The following is a 20,640-nucleotide window of genomic DNA, read 5'->3' on the forward strand; positions in this document are numbered from 1 at the left end:
AAATATGTAGAATACATATCGGCCTAGACTAAGAAATTTTTTTTTTTTTTTTTAATTGGGCTATTTATTATAGCAACAAGTACAAAATATTTTTTTTTTTTCAAAATTGACGCTCTTTTTGTTTATAGCACAACAAATAAAAACCCCAGAGGTGATCAAATACCACCAAAAGAAAGCTCTATTTGTGAGAAAAAATGGACGCCAATTTTGTTTAAGAGCCACGTCGCACGACCACGCAATTGTCAGTTAAAGCGACGCAGTGCTGGAAGCTGAAATTTCACCTGGGCAGGAAGGGGGTATATGTGCCCAGGTGGTTAAACATCAAAGTCCTCTCATTTTCTGGGAGTATCTAATTACTGTCTGTGCTGGCCCAGCTCCTCTACTCCTCTTTTATCTATCTGCCAGGAGAGGGGGAGTGAAATAGCACATAGTGTCAACTAAGGGCGGGGGAAGCCAGTGATTATCGCTAGTGGCTATAGCAGCCGCTTGTGATAATCGCAAGTGAATCCAGCAGGCTGGTTGTACCCAAGTTGATCGATCAACATGGCCATTAAAGGAGAAGTACAGCCAAAGCTTGTTTGCCTGTACTTCTCCTGTGGATCACATGAGTGCAATTTGTTCTGAACTCCTGTGACCCATTTTCAGCAGACTGAAGCATGCTGTTGGCTGACTTCACAGAGCCGGTCAAGGCTTGGCAAAATCATGACCATATGGTCGTAATCTGCCCATATGCCTGGATCGGCACCCTTCTCAGCAAGCCGCTAAGAGCCTGAGCTGGCCGTTCCTGTCCCCTCCACAGACCAGCGCTCCAATAAGCACGGGGGGTGGGGCAGAGAATGATGACTGACAGTCACCAGCTCTCTGTTCAGGGAGCTGTGAGAACCGAGCGATCTGCGGTGTTTGATCGCTTGGTTCTCAGTGTTAGAGATGGTGGGGGACAGATGCTGCATCCACCTAGGTAAGTATGATTAAAAAAAAAAGTATTCCCATACTTTTCTTTTCAAATATGACTATAGGCAAACTTTATTTTTGCATAGTGCAAGGGAAGGTTTTAATCCCGGTCACATTTATTTTTTTTCCACTATCTGTGTCCCTTTGTAGAGATTTATTGCCTGTCCCATAACCAAACAGGAAGTAAGGCCGCGTACACACAGTCGATCCATCCGATGAGAATGGTCCGACGGACCGTTTTCATCGGTTCACCGATGAAGCAGACTGATGGTCTGATGTGCGTACACACCATCAGTTCAAAATCCGATCGGGTCAGAACGCGGGGACGTAAAACACACAACGTGCTGAAAAAAAACAAGTTCAATGCTTTCAAAGCATGCGTCGACTTGATTCTGAGCATGCGCGGGTTTTGAACCGATGCTTTTGCGTACTAACCATCGGTTTTGACCGATGGTCAGCCGTCCATTTTAAAGCAAGTTCTAAAACTTTGGTCTGAAGGACAAAAGTCCGATGGGCCGTACACACGGTCGGTTTGGACCGATGAAACTGAACTTCGGTCCGTTTTCATCGGTTTGGACCGGTCGTGTGTACGCGGCCTAAGAGGACATTTCAAAGCTCACATTTCAGTCCAACTTCGGGAGCAATTTCGGAGACATCTGTGCGGGAATCGGTGCGGTGCTGAAAAGAATGCGTCTCTCCCCGATTTGGATGTTGCCAGTAATAAGCGGCGATTTGACATGTCGGATCGCATGTCAAAACGGCCTCATGTGAATAGGGTAATGGTTCAAATGTAACCGTTTATGGCTGGCCTAAGTGACAGCTCTGAAGCTGAAGCATTTAATGCACATGTAATCTCACGTGAAGAGTGTTGAAATGAACGGTCTGGTGATAGACTGGCCATCCATATCAATGGACAGTTATGAACAATCTGTAAAAAATCGGAGGTAGGGGGGACGATTTAATGAACGATTTCCTTAGAGCAGGACTGCTGGTAAATTTTCCTTTGATCAGCGCATGCAGCCAATTTTCTGCAGTGCTGATCAGTGTTTTCTGACAGTAGGAGTCCTGCTGTCAGATAATAGCTCAATGGGGAGGATTCCTCCATTCACCTCATATTTGTGGATGGGGGAATCCGTTCTGATTTTTTTCGATCAGACCACTGACTGATTAAAAAAAAAACACGATCGATGTATGGCTATCTTTGCTCACCAAAAATTGAAGAGACCCTGTCACCAACTTATAAAAATGAAGATTAGTGCATTGAAGAATCAAGTATTCAAATGCCTACTTGCATCCTTTGCCCTTATACATGTTTATTGTTTACTTGCAGTGAGGCTTTGAACTTGTTAGACCTGAAAGGGCTCCCTTCCCTCACTCTGACGGGTGCTGCTGCCTCTGAGGTCTGCACGTTCATTTCAGGAAGCAAGGGAGGGGGAAATTTGTTATGGGGATATTTTAGCTTAGGAGGAAGAGGTTTGTAGTGGAAGGAGGGTAATTTGCTTGTTTTATATGTGCCTCTTGCAGTGACTGGCATTGATCAAGTGCAGAAAGACACGTCACTACATATACTATGAATGAGCCCTTGTATACACATCCCTAAGATTCATGAAGAATAAGACTCATCCGTTATAACCACAGATCCTTTCATACACTCGTATGCAGGATACTTGAATACTTGATTTTACAATGCACTAATCTGCATTTTTATAAGTTGGTGACAGGGTCTCTTCAATTTTTGGTGAGTAAAACTAGCCATACATTGATCGCGTTTTTTTATTTTTTTATGTCCATCTGACAATGGAATAAAAAATCTGTATGGCTCTGACAATGGAGCTTAAAGGGTAGGATATGCGTGTATTTATTTTTACAGTGATATTTGTATTATCATTTTTCTAGTTTTTAGGCAATCCTTACTTTTTAATAGGGTCTTGCTATGTTATCTTTTTTATAAAAAATGTTCTACACCCCAGTGATCTTTGACCTCTCATGTAGTTCAGGTAGCTCTCCACCTCTCCAGGGTCTCCTTCCCCTGGTTTTGAAGAAAGAACCCTGGGGTAGATTCAGGTACTGCTGCGCACTTCTTACGGAGGCGCAGCGTTACGTTTTTACGCTACGCCTCCGTAAATTACTTGCGCTACGCTTGATTCAGGAATCAGATATCTCCGTAATTTGCGGAGGCGCTCCGTAAAAATGGCCGGCGTAAGCGCGCGTAATTTAAATGATCCCGTAGGGGGCGTGGATCATTTAAATTAGGCGCGTTCCCGCGCTGAATGTAGTGCGCATGCTCTGCCGGGAAACTTTCCCGACGTGCATTGCGGCAAATGACGTCGCAAGGACGTCATTTGCTTTAACGTGAACGTAAATGGCGTCCAGCGCCATTCACGATTCATTTATGCAAACAACGTAACATCGCGACGCGGGAATGACGGGTATACTTAGCATTGGCTGCCCCTGCTAATAGCATGGGCAGCCTTACGCAGAACCCGACGAACGCAAACGACGTAAAATGCGTACACAGGGCGCGCGTAGGGTTGTGAATCAGCGTGAGTATGCAATTTGCCTTATGCCAGTCATATCTTAGGCTGCAGTCGGCGTATCGACCTTTCTGAATCAGGAGCAGTCGATACGCCGGCGCAACTAAGCAATTGTGCTGCGTAACTATGGATACGCAGACGCAATTGCTTACTGAATCCACCCCATTGATCACAGCTAGGTATAATGCTACTCCAGTGGGGTTGGATGTCACAGGAAGGGTGTAATGTTTTATCTTCGGTTCTGATAACAATGTTGAACTTTGACATATATGTTATCTGTTAAGCCTCCTACACACGGAATGAGAATATCAGACAAACGATCGTCTTCTGATTAATTGTGGATTCAAGCAGAATGAGTGTTGGGTAGAGCCAAATGGTGCCTTGTTGGATAGATCCAAATGGTGCCTCTTTCAGAATCCAATACCTCTTTTCCTCTCTTTTTGGCCAGATGTATAGACTTTCATAAATAAATGTATTATTTAAAGTAGATGTAAACACCATTCATGAAATCTGACCTGGGCACGTATATCTGTAGAGTTGACTTATCTCTCTCTCCAAAGCCAGTGTCTTTCTGGTGCTCTGTTCCTCTGGTATCAGTATGATAACTTCTGACAAGTTCTCCAACAGATAAGCAGAGAGCTTGTCTATTCACAGTACAGCTCTGCAAGTTTCTTCATTCCTCTGCCTATGTGGAGGGGGAGGGTGCCTTTCCTCCAATCAGCTCGCACACAGTGTATGCCAAGACTCCCCTCTCACTGCAGAAACAGGAAGAACGTTTTCTAACACAATGTGTGCTTTCTAAAGAGAAAGCTGAAGACAGCGGCCCGGATTCACGAAACACTTATGCCGACGTATCTCGAGATACGCCGCGTAAGTGTAAATATGCGCCGTCGTATCTGTGCGCCGTGCCCACAAAACTAGATACGCCTGAAAATAGGCTTCATCTGACCGACGTAACTTTCCTACGCCGGCGTATCGTTGGCGCATATTTACGCTGGCCGCAAGTGGTACTCCCATTGATTTCCTATGCACCTATGCAAATGAGGGAGATACGCCGATTCACGAACGTACTTGCGCCCGGCGCATAATATATGCGCTTTGCGTAAGTCGTATGTCCGGCCTAAAGTTATTCCCCATATAGGAGACGCAAGTCATGCAAAGGTATGGACCAGGGAACACAGTCGTCGTATTTTACGTTGTTTATGTAGTACGTGAATATGACTAGGCGTAGGTTATGTTCACGTCGTAGGCAGTGTTTCGATGTATCTTAGGCAGTTGTTTCGACGTGATTCTGAGCATGCGCACTGGGATGCGTCCACGGGACGGCACATGCGCCGTACGTTATTCGTAACTTTATGATGCTCAGTGCTTCATTTACATGGGGTCATGCCTCATTAGCATGGTTCATGCCCACTTCCACCTATGCTGGCTTACGCTGAGGAAACCCAGCATAGATTTGAGAGCGACTGGGGGCGAGTGCTTTGTGAATACTGTGCTTGCCTCTGTGCGCTGCGTCGGCGTAGCGTACATTCGATACGCTACCCTGGCATAAATATGCACCAGTGTCTGTGAATCCGGGCCAGCAGATCTACATGTAAAACTTATGTAGGGAGATTTGTTTCATCTCTGAGGTTGTTCACTTTACTGGGTATAGGAGAGGGTTTACATCTACTTTAAAGCGTATTAAAAGCCAAAAACTCTTTTTATCGTTTTGGACAAATTAGGGGAAGGATTAGAACTCCTGTGTTGTGTTTTTCCGTGCTGTTTGAGAAAGTTTCCTTCCTTCCTTCCTTCCTTCCTTCCTTCCTGTCCTGCTGGCAGCATTTTCTACAGATAGAAATGATTGAAAATCTGCAACAGGGACACACAATTCAATTTGATGGGTTTCTAGTCTTCCCCTAATCCAATGTGACAGAAAGCGTGGGAACATTTCTTTAAAGGCTCATTCACATAAGCAGCTGGAAGGGAGAATAATAGGTAGTTGATCCGCAGTTTTGCTGCTCCATCATATGCCCCCCAGTAAGCTGACAGACAAGGTTGTACACATGCATGGCCATGGCAAATGTTCTACCCCATGTCACTGTCTATGTCCATAGAAAGTCCCGTACTCGGTCCCGTACTCTCGCCAAACACAAACAAGCCAAGCGGGCCACAACTGCATGTAATGACCGTGTTTGCAAATGTGTGGGCTTTTCAGGGTTAAAGTATAACTATAGGCAAAAGTGATTAGAACACCTATTAGCCTTTTATTGTTATCTGTGCCCCTGTTGGGGAGATTCACTCTCTCTATTTGTCATGTTTACCATTATCATTGAAAGTAAAAGAAGATCTCAACTTTTTGGTTGACCCCAGAAATGTAATAGAGGAGAAATCTTCCAATTGGGACACTAGATCTGGTGACCTGAGGGGGCCCCAACGAATTGCCTAATTTGCAGGCATTTCCTCTCACTTCATGTTTTGCCTATGGGACAGGAAGTGAAGGGAAATCTCCCCCATGGGACACAAATGGTGAAAAAAAAAAATCTCAGGGGTTATAACCCTCCAGTACTCTATCCAAAATGAAGACAACGTTTTGCCTATAGTTCTACTTTGCCAGACAGCTGGAATAATATGTCACTCGCTTACTTAGCATTTCACCATGGATCGCTTTTCAGAGAGGCACAAGTGGGAATGAGCCCTAACAGAGCTGAAAGCCGCAGAAGCCCGATGGGATTTAACCTTTCCCTTCTCTATGTAAAACGAATGTAAAAGGTTTTGGCTGGACATATCCTTTGATGATCACATGTCTACATTGTACGGAACTAGTTTTCCAGCGTTTGAATCCTTGTATTTGTTTCCTTTTCTACCACTGCTTTTCCTGCATACAAGTGTATGAAAGGATCTGTCATTATAACTGATCATTTTATAGTCTATAAATTCTTCATGAAACCCAGAACTGGGGGGCATCTGTGTAGGTGTGTTAGTGTGTGCTGTGCTCTCTCTTCCTGGAAAGTTGTGCTTCATGGTGCTGGTAACTAGGTAGGTTAAGTATTTGTGTTTGCAAAGCTTGTGTGTGGGAGTGGAGTGTTGTTGGCAGCTGTTGTAGCTATTTTCATAGCGATCACTCCCTAAGTGCATTAGGCCCACAGCGCCAGGCCTTTTCAGAGCAGAGCTGCAAGGAGTGTCTGCAAGTAATGACATAGATATGGAGAATGCAAACAAAACCAGGAAGATGGATTGTGGAGCAAGCTGTGTCCTGGAACCACCCGTTAATGCCGCCTGCTTTTTATTGCTGCTCCCCAGTCTTAGATTCTCTGTGGATCTATCAAACTTTATGTTCTAGAATATGACTGGTTCTCTTGCTCAGTGCTGTCAGTCGCACTGTATCTTGCTGTGTTTGTTCTTTTAAATGAGCATACAGAAAGTAAACACTTCTATGAATGTGGGGCAGTCTCTGCTGTATGTAGTCTTGGGGTGCCTGCAGACATCAAAGAACTTTCACCCAATCTCTCAGGACCTGTCTTTGGATACCTGCATGGTCCTGGCTGAGTCTAACCATTAAATTGGAGTGGTTGGGGGAAGCCGATTGGGGCCCACAGATTCTGAGGGACCTTTGCATGTCTGCCCACCTATAAATATATTGGTAGTTCCCTAATGAAAGTAAATCCCAGCAAAGCTATGGGTCACACTGCCTGCCACTCTCTGGGTATTCTTAAAGAGTGGTTCTATTTTGTCACATCAGCTTCATCATTGTTACACAGACACAAGTGGCTTTTGAAGCAGTCCTCCTAAGTTTTCACTGTGTCATATGATGACATGATGCAGAACCTAGGGGGTAAATGATGTGGCAGCATCTTCTCTCCTTCTCCAATATGGGCACCTTACTTGCCAAACAAAGGGGCACTTCTCCACTCACCACCACCGTCAGAGGGAAATTCAGTGACCACCAGTGTAAGGTGCTATCTTACTGATCACTAATGAATGGAGCCAGTTACTGACCACCAATGTAGGGGTTCATTTTGCTGACCATCACTGTAAAGGTTCATTTAATGTTCAGGAAGGGAGAAGGCCTCCTGCTAATCTCCTCTGCCGCAAAGCAGGCCGTGCCTGGGTCCCCCCTCCCGGACCCCTAGTGGGGGGACACAACTCTATCCTTTTCCATTAGGCGACAGTCATGCTAGCCATAAACCTTTGCAGAGCCAAACTATCGTAATAATCTTAGGGTGCCTGTTGTCAGGCCTTCTAACGGCATAACCTTTTAGCAGTATCAACTATTGAAGAGGTAAAGGGGAGAAGGAGGGGGGCGGAGAGTGGTCATAGAGAGAGGTAGGGGAGATAGAATACACGTGACATTTGAAGGTATTTAATATTGCATGTAACATTGATGTTCTCTCTTCAGGTGTTGAGGCGCCATCTCTAAAGTCATGAGTTATCCTGGTTATCCTTCAATGGGCGGGTTTCCCCCTATACCTACAGGTAAGACATTAGGCACCTTGTATTCATATTGCATTGTTGTATGTATTTACTTTATACTGTATACCGTGTATTGATTATAGTTGGGCTTTCCATTTAATTTTTTGCTTTGTATTGGGCATTTTGTCAAAATACATTCTGATTTTCTGAATTTTGAATATATTAGTGTAAGGACTAATACTGGCCGAAGGATCAAATTGTTGATTGAAATTTTCTAAACAATTGTCCAGAAAACCTAAGTCTCTTTTGCCCAAAAATACTTGGTCTTACCTGCTAGACCAGAGTGTTTTTTTTTCCTGTAATCTGTACACTGACTGCAACTTAAGCACAGAAAATTGTACAGACCTTCTTGCATATGCTGAAATGAAGATGCTAAGAGAATGTAACTTCAGCACACAGGAGAGCACCTCCAGAGAAAGGTACAGTAAGTGTACCATATTGTGGTAAATGCTGGCCCTCCCACCACTTTTGAAACAAAAAAGGTGTAGCGCTAAATATATGTGAACTAATATACAAGACTATATTGCAAATCTAGTAGCGTATAATCATAGCATCAAAAGTGATTCAAAGTCCGTAAATAAAGACAGAAAAAACCCAAAAGACCTTGGAATGATAAAGTCCCATGAATTATACCAAATAAATCCAAAAAGGTGAATTGATCCAACAAAAAAGTGACTTGAGGTTGAAAACACGAAGTGAAGATCTGTAGTGAATCCACCACCAAAATAAAATGGAGGCTTACCAGAAATAGTGGACCCAATTAAGCTTATACTTAGTGGGTCATACAAGCTTATAGAGTGATGGTATCCCAATTCCAGAGGTCTCATAGATGGCAGGCAGGAAATAGATTTCCAATGCGATGCAGTAAATGAACCAGAAGAAGGATTATCCCAATATCAGCCAATGATGATAAGGGCTTGAGCCCATGTAAACCACTCAAAAGCTCAGCACATGGAGAAGGATAAAGAGAAAGCAAAGATGCACATAGTGTAAAACTGTATATGGAAGTTTACTTGGCAGTAAAAAACATGAAGTTTACACTCACATTTCAGCAGATAAAATCAGGCATATAATCATAAAAGCAGTAGGATCAGCGGGTTCCCGACGCGTTTCGATCACTAGATCGTCATCTGGACTTTTAACTTCTGCTTTAGGCTTGATTCTCTATGTATTTTTTGTGCTTTTTGCATTTTGCACATTTGCGCTACAGAACATGTTCCATAGGAAACCATGTTAAATGGACTGTAGTGCAAAATGCAAAAAAAAAATGCATAGGTGTGAATCGGACAAGCCAGGGCCAAACGTACCGCATTCTTGTTCAAATTGCATGCTATTCTTTGCAGTGCGATTTGAGCCCATTTATTTTGTATGACTCCAATTGCACCACATCCACACGAAAAGGTGTTCACACCCATGCAATCTGATTCAGCCAATTACACTGCGCTTGCAAACCGTTGTTGGGGTGTTGTTAATATTGACACCCGCAGCGGTTTGCATGATTGTGATACAGTGTGGGAAATGTACAGGAATCGCTGTGAATCCCGCACCGCATCAGTGTGAACCCGGACTGAAAGAGACCTTACCACCACTTAAAAATATGCAGGTGAAAGAACAGAAAATCAATTATTGTTGAATGCTTGCTTGTGGCATTTTTTTTCTTTCCTTAAATAATTTTTTATTTACTTACAATGTGCCTCTGAACATGTTTGCACATTTTACTGCTTCAGAAGAGTCCGTTACCTAACACAGCCTCTTGCATTCCTTGCACATCATAGCTCTCTAGGCTAGGATTGTTATATTACCGTCTGTGCTGGCCCCGCTTTTCTGCTCCGTCCGAAACCCTCATAAATAACCTTTTTATGTAGCGACTGGGGAAGGAGTGAAGGTGAATACTATAAAATGTCACTTGAGTGATCTCACAGAGTCTGCTGGGGCTGCTGACATCACATAAAAGATGGCGACACTCAGGAGTAGTCTCATGGCTTTTGGATAGACTTTTACAGGTACCGTATTTATCGGCGTATAACACGCACAGGCGTATAACACACACCCTAACTTTAAGAGGTAAGTTTCAGGAAAAAAACTTTCCACAGCCCCCTGCGTATAACACGCAGGCACAGTTTACCCTCTATTTTCTGGGTAAAAAAGTGAGTGTTATACGCCAATAAATACAGTATATAAAAATGCTTAAAATATGCACAGATCATCTTATTATAAGATTATTGTAGAACTGAAAGTGACAAGATCTCTTTAACCTCCCTGGCGGTATGATTCTGTCAGAAAAAACATGCTGAAAGCGGTACCATTATTTGCAAGGAAATTCGGCGTTTTATATTGTAGGTCTGTCATTTTTAGAAATAACTCACTTAAATCTGACCAAACAAGATTCTAATAGGCATCCCGGGTATGACATTTTTTTAAAAACAAAATTATAAATTATAATATAATAAATAATTATAAATAATTATAACAAATAATAATATAATTATAATAAAAATTATTCAATAATGTAATCAAATCAAAATCACTGAAATTTGCTCAGTTGCAGAATTGTTGCTGTCATTATTTTTTTTTTTTTATGACGAATTTCCCCACAAATCGCTATCGCACAATTCTGCAAGTGATTATAATTTATTATCGCTGTTTTTTAGCTGATCTAAAACTATTTTTGACATAAAGGGACACTTTTGGTTGCTATGGACAATCTACAGTTTGCAAGGAAAAAGAAACGTTTTTATTATATAAAATGACATGCATGACACAGGACAGACCACTAGGGACAAGGGGGGTGTGTTTTTTTTACATACAGTACTGTAATCTATAAGATTACAGTATACTGTATGTATAGTGTTTGTTTACTTTTTTGAATTTGGCGCCGTTCTCCGTCCCCGTGCGTCGTAACGTCGCAGGGAACGGAGATCGGCGTCACACGGAGGCACTGTGTGAATCGAGCGAGGTCCTGCTCGCTCACACAGCGCGGTGGCATCGCTGGATCCAGGGACAAGGTAAGTAAAACTCCCTGTACATCCAGCGAGGCGAGCCCGAGTCTGACTCGGGGTTACCGATCCTAGCCCAAAAATCTCACCCCGAGTCAGACTCGGGAACACCGCCCAGGAGGTTAACTGTACCATAGCCAATAAATTGTGCGGCACTGTGAAGCGTATGTTCACCTTTCCTAAATTATGTAAATGCTTAATCCCTTGTCTCCTAAGGTACATTTTAGCCGTGAGCTTGATATCCATTTTTTAACAACTGGCAAACGTCTTTTAGATAAAAGTTATCTGGGTGTTTCCCCCTGTGACTAATGAACACAGAAGCCACATGTATTACATCACTTTGGGGTTCACAGCTGTCATTCCTTGGATACTGTAGTGAAGGATACAGCCAATCAATCACCCATTGTTTCATCCCTCTGTACACACCCCAAGCAATTTTAAAGCTTCACATATTTCATATCTATTTACGTGACACAACTCCATCTTTAATAATTTACACAAATATGCAGATCTGTGGGGTGTGATTTCAGACCATTCATTTTCAATGGGCTGAAATCGCATCGCACCACACCAAAAGTAGTCAATGCACTACTTTTGCAAACTCCTTGCAACCGGATCGCATGGCAGTTCTGTACCATGAACCTAGTGCTGGCAAACTCTGTATTTGCAACCTTTGTTTGGGTTGTCATTAACTTAATAACAGCCACTGCAGATCGCAATTGCGGTGTGGGAAAGGCACCACGTTCTGGTGTGAACTGGCCCTAAGACTTTAGTTTATTGGCAAAGTTGACTTATTTTTTGGATTTTTAAAATATTTTTTGTGTATTCGAGATCCAGTACATGTGACTATAGTATACAGGGGTCGACAGGAAGTTAGGAGATAAGGGCAATGATTAAAGAGGTATTAAACTCCAAAGCAAATATTTATTACCAATTCTTTGATGTGTTGGCTGCGTTAGGTTTCTTTTTTAGGCTTTCTTTCTTCTATTTTGATCTGGTGATCCAGTCAGTAGGTCTGTTATTCAACAGAACACTCTCCTGAAAATGTATAAGTCTTGAATCAAACCATTTACCATTGGCATGGGTGCTTACAATGATCAGCTTTTCTATACTCCTGTAAAATCTTTAGCCCAGAAGGAAAAATACTATTGCAGTAACTGCAGTGTAAGTTAGAGTTTGGCTTCAGTTTGTTAAAGCGGTTCTCCACCCTAAAGTGGAGTCCCGCTGATCGGAACCCTCCCCCCCTCCGGTGTCACATTTGACACCTTTCAGGGGGGAGGGGGGTGCAGATACCTGTCTAAAGACAGGTATTTGCACCCACTTCCGGCCCGGCATTCACAGGCAAAAGACGGGCATTCCGTCACATCCCGTCGCCCCCCTGTTGTGTGCTGGGAACACACAGCGGGAGCCAATCGGCGGGCGCGGCGCGACTCACGCATGCGCCGTAGGGAACTGGGCAGTGAAGCCGCAGCGCTTCACTTCCTGGTTCCCTCAGCGTGGATGGCGGGGGGAGCAGCAGAGAGACGAGCGATCGCTCGTCCTCTGCTGCGATCGGCGCTGGACTCCAGGACGGGTAAGTGTCCTAATATTAAGTCAGCAGCTGCAGTATTTGTAGCTGCTGGCTTTTAATATTTTTTTCCCATGGCACATCCGCTTCAATGTATCTAATGCTGGCCATACACTATACAGAAAATCGGCCGAAATTCGGTCATTCAGACAGTTCGTTTCATTTTTCGAACAGTTAATGGGCACAAAATCGATAATCGTTGGGATGTTTTTGAGCCGAAAAAACGAAGGACAAGTTTGGAAATTGTCTGCCAAACGAACGATAAATCGGAAGGTTAATGTGTTTGCCGCCTGAACTTTCTGCACTAGGTATATGTAAAAAAACGAACCAAATTTTTTTTTATTTATGTCCACTGAATGATGGCAATATCGTTTGCGCTCACGGCCGAACGTTCATTTTTCGAGAATTAGTTCGGACGATTTTTCGTAACGTGTATGGCTAGCATAAATCAGCTAGATACTGACAATGCTGCTGTCCAAAGGTGCTCCTTCATCCAGAGCGGAGGCCCTGTAATACAGGAACAGTGTTACTGGCCAGGGAAAAGCATAAGAAAATAAATCTGATGCAGTCACCACATATGATTGGTAAGCTGCAATATATAAAATTTGGGGTTTTGGGTTTAATTTTGCCTGAGGAATGTTTCCTGTGAAGCTCTTTGTTTTCCTGGCTGTGGGGTTTTGCTACCTTATTAAGTGGCACATGCAGCGGATATAAAAAGTCGGGTTTCAGTGATGTAAAAAAATGAGACAAAGATAAATAATTTTCGAACTTTTTCCACCCTTAATGCATACCTCACAACTTTTTGAAATGGGAACGAGGGACATTTATTGGCAAAATGTATACTATTGCGGCTTTCTCTTCATTCCGTATATTGCTATTGGAGCCTGGTTGAATCCAAGGAGTCTTGAGTCCCATCTTATACATCTGCGGTTTGAGCCTATATTGACCTCTTTTTTTGGCTAAAAGGGTCAACATCATTTGGTAAGGTGCCATCCATATTTAGAGCACTTTTGGGTGATTTTTCACGGTGAAGGTGGAGCTATTCACAGCGAATCCGAAGGCTAATCACTATGCACTAAAGCACTTTATTAAAGGACTTTTTTTCAGCTAATTATACACTATTGGTATCTACCACATTAATGGACTGCACTGTTGCACTTTGGCTACAGTTTTTCATTGATTCAATTGTATTTACTATTTAAGTTTGTTGGTGATATCATTTTTGTCATGTCACATTAATTAATCGCACAGCACGTGATTGTTTTTATTGGTGAGGTATTCTTATTTATATTTATTTATATATGTGTATTACTTCATTCATTATTTACACCTTGTATTTATCGTAGCGCCCCCACCCTCTTTTTATTCATCACTTATTTCAGTTTGGACTGATTTTGGGGTGCAGCTTAATTTTTACTTATTATTCACTTAATTTGGCGCAAGATATTTACCCCCTTTTCACTAGTATTCCCTTATGTACTGGCTTTTGACATTTAAAAATGGAGCAATTTAGAAACTGGATGAAAGATTTAGCACTCGGTCCTTAAGTGGTTAAAGATAAAAAGTGCAATTTATATAAACTATGGGCCAGATTCACGTAGGAGAGCGTGTCTTTGTGCGGGCGTAGCGTATCCTATTTACGCTACGCCTCCGCAACTTAGACAGGCAAGTGCAGTATTCACAAAGCACTTGCTCCGTAAGTTGCGGCGGTGTAGCGAAAATCGGCCGGCGTAAGCCCGCGTAATTCAAATGTGGAAGAGGTGGGCGTGTTTTATTAAAATGAGCCGTGACCCCATGCAAATGAAGCGCCGATCGTACGGCGCATGCGCGCGCATGCTCAGTATCACGTCGAATTTACTCCCTAAGATTCTCCGGCTGAATGCCTGTGACGTGAACGTAACCTACGCACATCCCCATTCACGTACGACTTACGTAAACGATGTAAAAAGATACGCTTTTTCCGACGTCCATACTTTGCATTGGCTATGCCTCATATAGCATGGGTAACTTTATGCCGGACGTAAGCCTAACGTAAACGGCGTAGCGGGCGCAAAGTACGTTCGTGAATCGGTGTATCTACCTAATTTACATATTCGACACGTAAATCTAAGGAAGAGCCCCTTGCGGCCAGCGTAAATATGCACCCAAGATACGACGGCGTAGGAGACTTACGCCGCTCGTATCTTGGCCAAATTTGATTCTAAGAATCAGGCGCATAGATACGACGGGTCACATTCGGACTTACGACGGCGTACGTGAAGATACGCCGTCGTAAGTCCTTTGAGAATCTGACCCCTTATAATTCAGACCAAAATTGGGGATAAATGAGGAGGAAAGAGGGACAGAGGTTCCAAATCAGAAACAGTCCCTCGCAATCAGGGACAGTTGGGAGCTATGCTTAATGTGACCAATAAACTGTACAACTCATTTGAACAACAAACTGAAATCTTTAGGTGGAGGGAGGTAAAAATAAAAGAACTTTAAATAATATGGTTACATAAGTGTGCATACCCTTAAACTAAACTTAAACTTGGCACCTTTTGATTGTATTACAGCATTCTATATTTTTGGGTAGGAGTCTATCAGCATGGCACATCTTGACTTGGCAATATTTGCCCACTCTTTTTTGCAAAAACACTCCAAATCTGTCAGATTGCGAAGGGCATCTCCTGTGTACAGCCCCCTTCAGATCACCCCACAGATTTTCAATCGGATTCAGCTCTGGGCTCTGGCTGGTCCATTCCAAAACTTTAATCGCCTTCTGGTGAAGCCATTTCTTTTGTTGATTTGGGTCTTGTCATGCTGAAAGATGAAGTTCTTCTTCATGTTCAGCTTTCTAGCAGAAGCCTGAAGTTTTTGTGCAAATATTGACTGTTTTTTGGAACTGTTCATAATTCCCTCTGCCTTGACTAAGGCTCCTGTTCCAGCTTAAAGTGGAGGTCCCCCTAATTTTTTTTAAATAAAAGCCAGCAGCTATAAATACTGCAGCTGCTGACTTTTAATATTAGGAAACTTACCTGTCCAGGGTGCCCGCGATGTCGGCAGCTGAAGCAGATCTGTCGCTCGGCTCTCAGCTGCTGCCGCCATCATCCTTGGTAAGGGAATCAGGAAGTGAAGCCTTGCGACTTTACTTCCTGGTTCCCTACTGCGCATGCACGGGACTTGCTGCGTGTCCTCACTGGTCCTTGCTGTCTTCTGGGACCTGTGTGTCTCGCAGAAGACAGCGGGGGAGGACAGAATAGGCGGTGGAACGTAGATGACCTATACCCGGAAGTGGAAGCAGATGCCTGTATTACACATGTATCTGCTCCCCCCTGAAAGGTGCCAAATGTGACACCGGAAGGGGGGAGGATTCCAAAAAGTTTAAGTTCCATTTTTGGGTGGAACTCCACTTTAAGAAAAACAACGCCAAAGCATGGTGCTGCCACCCCAATGCTTCACGGTGGGTATGGTGTTTTAGTGATGTGTTGTTTTTGTTAGTGTTGAGCAGAATATGCCATATTCGATTTCGCGATATATCTCGAATATATATTCGAATATTCGAGATATATTCGCTAAATTCAAATATTCGTGATATTTTATCGAAATTAAATGATTGCGATTTTTCGCTATTGCGAATGCGAAAATAATTGCGATTTTTTGATAACTGCGGTAGGAGCACTCTGATTGGCTCAGAATATTCGTGATATTTTATCGAAATATCGCAACATGCGAATGCGATATTTATTGCGCAATTTCGAGAAATGCTGGAGGAGCGCTCTGATTGGCTCAGAATATTCGTGATATTTTATCGAAATATCGCAACATGCGAATGCGATATTTATTGCGCAATTTCGAGAAATGCTAGAGGAGCGCTCTGATTGGCTCAGAATATTCGTGATATTTTATCGAAATATCGCAACATGCGAATGCGATATTTATTGCGCAATTTCGACAAATGCTGTAGGAGCACTCTGATTGGCTCAGAATATTCGTGATATTTTACAATACAAAATAATTGCGAATATTCGGCAAATGCGGAAGGAGCACTCTGATTGGCTCAGAATATTCTTGATATTTTACAATACAAAATAATTGCGAATATTCGGCAAGTGCGGAAGGAGCACTCTGATTGGCTCAGAATATTCTTGATATTTTACAATACAAAATAATTGCGAATATTCGGCAAATGCGGAAGGAGCACTCTGATTGGCTCAGAATATTCGTGATATTTTACAATACAAAATAAAAAGTGTTTTGCATTGGTGGTGATTCTTTACTCTATCCATCTGTCACAGCCATTTGTCAATCAAACACCTTGAAGATTGAACACGTTCATGCAGCATGCTTTGGACTTTTTTTCACTTCACATATCAAAGACATTTTTATGAAAGATTATTTTTCTATTATTGGGACTATATTTCTTTATATATTTGTTTCACTGTGTATTTCATAAGTTATTTGCGCTTGCTTATTTTATAATTTGCCCACATGTCTTGTCACTAGACATATTTTTTATTCTTGTAGAGCGACTCCATTTTCTGTCTTGTATTAATTTATGTTGTATAACATTTTTGAGTTGCTGCTGTATTCTCCCCTTTTTTAAGGTATGCGCAATTTTTTCCTTCTTACAAAAAATAATATCAAACATACAAATATTCATAACATACACATACACAAAGCCCCCCCCTTTTGCATCAGAGACAATCAGAGTTCTCCTACCACAGTTATCGAAAATTCGCAATCATTTTCGCATTCGCAATAGCGAAAAATCGCAATTTTTTTTTTTTTCAATTTGGCAACATAAACGGATCGCCTCAGCTTAGCTACTCGGCCCAGGGTCTCTAATCATACCAGCAATGCTTTTAGACGTCGATAGGATGTGATCTGTTTTAAAAATCAAATTGAAAAAATGCGAATATTCGGAATTGCGAATATTCACCGCGAAATTCGAAATATAGCGCGATTTCTCGAATATGCTATATTCGAGTCGAATATTCGCAATGCGAATATTCGTGAGCAACACTAGTTTTTGTGGCAAACATATATTTTTAAAATTTATGACCAAAAGTTTCAACCTTGATTTCATCAGACCATAACACATTTTCCCACATGCTTTTGGGAAGACTTCAGGTGTGTTTTTGCAAAATGTAGCCAGGCTTGGATGTTTTTCTTTCATGAAAAAAGAAAAGGCTTCCGTCTTGCCACTCTACCCCATAGCCCAGACTTATGAAGAATACAGGAGATTGTTGTCACATGTACCACACAGCCATTACTTTCCAGATATTCCTTCTGCTCCTTTAATGTTGCTGTAAGCCTCTTGGCAGCCTCCCCGACTAGTTTTCTTCTTGTCCTTTCTTCTGGTCTTTTCATAAATTTTGGAAGGATGTCCAGGTCTTGGTAATGTCACTGTTGTGTCATATTTTCTCCACTCGATGACGACTGTCTTCACTGTGTTCCATGGTATATCTAATGCAGGGATCTTCAAACTACGGCCCTCCAGTTGTTCAGGAACTACAATTCCCATCATGCCTAGTCACGTCTGTGAATGTCAGAGGTTTACAATGCCTCATGGGATGTGTAGTTCCACAACAGCTGGAGGGCCATAGTTTGAGGACCCCTGCTCTAATGCCTTAGAAATTATTTTGTACCCTTCTCCTGACTGATACCTTTTAACAATGAGATCCCTCTGATGCTTTGGAAGTTCTCTGCGGACCATGACTTTTGCTGTAGAATGCAACTAAGAAAATGTCAGGAAAGACCTACTAAAACAGCTTACCTTTATTTTGGTTTAATCAGAGGCACTTTAACCACTTCAATACCAGGCACTTTCCCCCCTTCCTGCCCAGGACAATTTTTAGCTGTCAGCGCTGTCGCACTTTGAATGACAATTGCGCGGTCATGCAACACTGTACCCAAACTACATTTTTATAATTTTTTGCGATATAAACGAAAAAATAGACAATTAAAAAAACAAAAACTGATGGGCAGTAATAGGCAGCTTTGGTAGGCAGCACTGCTGGGCACCAATAGGTGGCACTGGATAGGCAGCACTGATGAGGAGCTACTGACAGGCATTATTGAGTGGCACTTTGGGGCACTGACAGGCATCACTGATGGGGCACTGATTGGCACTTTTTTGGGCACTTTTGTGGGCACAGATTGGTACTGGCATCCATTTATTATAGGGACAGGCTGGCAGAGGTTGGGCACTGATTGGCAGCTGATAGGGGCTATGCTGATAATCAGTGTGCTGAATATCAGCACAGACCCCCCCCCCCCCTGACAGGGAGAGACGCTGATCAGCTCTCCCTGTCAGCGTGAACCCAGGAGAGCTGTTTACCGGCACTTCCTGGTTCACGCGATGACACACAGCACCTCTCATCACCGTGCTGTGCACCGGCTCTGTTATCCTGATCACATCATATGACGTCCGATCTGGATAACACAACCACTTTGCCGCCGTCATTCTGCTATATGGCGGGCAGAAAGTAGTTAAACAATGTCAGGTGTGTACTGACCCCTATTTAATATGAGTTTGAATGTGATTGTCTAACTCTGAACGCGGCTACATCCCGTTATAAGAGGGTGTGCACACTTCTCCATCCACATTATTTTATTATTACATTTCAATTGAGTTGTACAGTTTATAGGTCACATTAAAGGTGGAAAAAGTTCTGAAATGATTTATCGTTGTCTCATTCTTTTCCATCACAGAAACCTGACATTTTAACATGGGTGCGTAGACTTTTTATATCCACTGTACCTCCTAATATCGACTTTTTTAGTAAATTAGCCTTCCTTCCTGAACATTCCCCATGCCAGTACAATGCTGATTGCCTCATTCAGCACTTGGCCATAGAACAAGCAAGCAGACTAGGGTTCTGAGTGAGAGATGAGGTGTTTTGTACATAACCTGTCCTCTCTCTATAGGCTACAATAACAAATGGGTGTTGTGAATTTGTTTGGAAAGTGGGTGCAAACCATGTGACCGCATCCACTAATCCCCTTAGCGACATCACAGTGTGCCAAGGATTACATGGGATGTATAAAGCAGTCTACTATTTTAAACCTATTTCCAAAGTAAGCATTTGTCTGGAGGTATGAAATCGGTATGCACACTGTGTTGGCCCTGTAGGAGGTTTGGGTGCAATTATAGGAACATTTACTGTATATGTTTTTTTTACACACCTACCATTATATTTGAAGCCGTTTACATTAACCAGCATTTTCTGTGCTTATTTCCATATGGCAGGAAACAACCCCTGGGGAGTGCCCGGTAACCCTGCTCCTATTGGGCTGGATGTGTCAGGCTTCTCTCAGCAGTACAACCCTCAGCAGTATATGGTGAGTTCTGCACCTCGGTTTCTCATCTTTTACCAGAGCTGATATCGGTCTTCTAAAAAAGATGCTTTATACTAGTACACATAAACATTTATAACACATAACTTTCAGAATATGTAAATATATTTCCTGGCGCATCATGGCAGCATACATTAGGTTTTGGTTCCACCCCTCAACCTGACAGGACTGTTGGATTATAAAGCTTTACAGGATCTGGATCACTGCATTATTTTTTTCATCCTTACATGTAGGAGTGGATCGCTCTTGGGGAAAATCCCTTACCAGAGCTCGCTTCAGCCAGGTTCAGCGTCTCCTGGGTGGAAGTCCTGCCTGTACAGCCTCATAACAAGCTTTATGGTGGGAGCCCCACTCTGCTGGTCTCAGGGGTGCCATTTTGGACACAAGCTTTAAATGAGCTTTGAGTTTTGCTGTGTTTCCAGTACAGCATTTCTATTTGTTTGGGACTGCTGTCCCTCCCTGCACATTTACAAAAGTACTACTACCCATGATGGCACTGCTGAGAGAGAGAGAGAACAGGTTAGGAGTACATAATTACCTGGCAGATGTCCGCCTCCAGCAGAGTGTCAAGAAATGCTGGTACATCATCAATATTTGCTATTGCGCATTAATCAAAGCTTTGGATGGTTGATCAATTGGAAGAGAAGACCGTTATGTCCTGCACAGAATTTTTTTTTTTTTAAGGCACTATTGGATATTCAGGCCAATACCCTGCAAAGTTCCTCAGCAGAAAGTAGATTGGAAAATACATAAAGGAATGTCTGTACTGAAGCCCAGATATCTGCCAACAAGGGCATGC

The 20,640-nt window shown here is 42.6% G+C and overlaps 1 protein-coding gene across 1 annotated transcript in view; it reads left to right on the forward strand.

The window, feature by feature from the left end:
- ANXA11 (annexin A11) overlaps positions 1 to 20,640 on the forward strand; it is an 88,917-nt gene that overhangs the window by 29,155 nt on the left and 39,122 nt on the right. The window contains exons 2-3 of the mRNA XM_040320622.1: positions 7,864 to 7,940; positions 19,735 to 19,826. Of these exons, the coding sequence (XP_040176556.1) occupies positions 7,889 to 7,940; positions 19,735 to 19,826 (144 nt within the window). The 5' untranslated portion in view covers positions 7,864 to 7,888. The remainder of the gene's footprint in view (positions 1 to 7,863; positions 7,941 to 19,734; positions 19,827 to 20,640) is intronic.

This window comes from Rana temporaria, chromosome 8, assembly GCF_905171775.1.
Source record: "Rana temporaria chromosome 8, aRanTem1.1, whole genome shotgun sequence".
NCBI classification, from domain to species: Eukaryota; Metazoa; Chordata; class Amphibia; order Anura; family Ranidae; genus Rana; species Rana temporaria.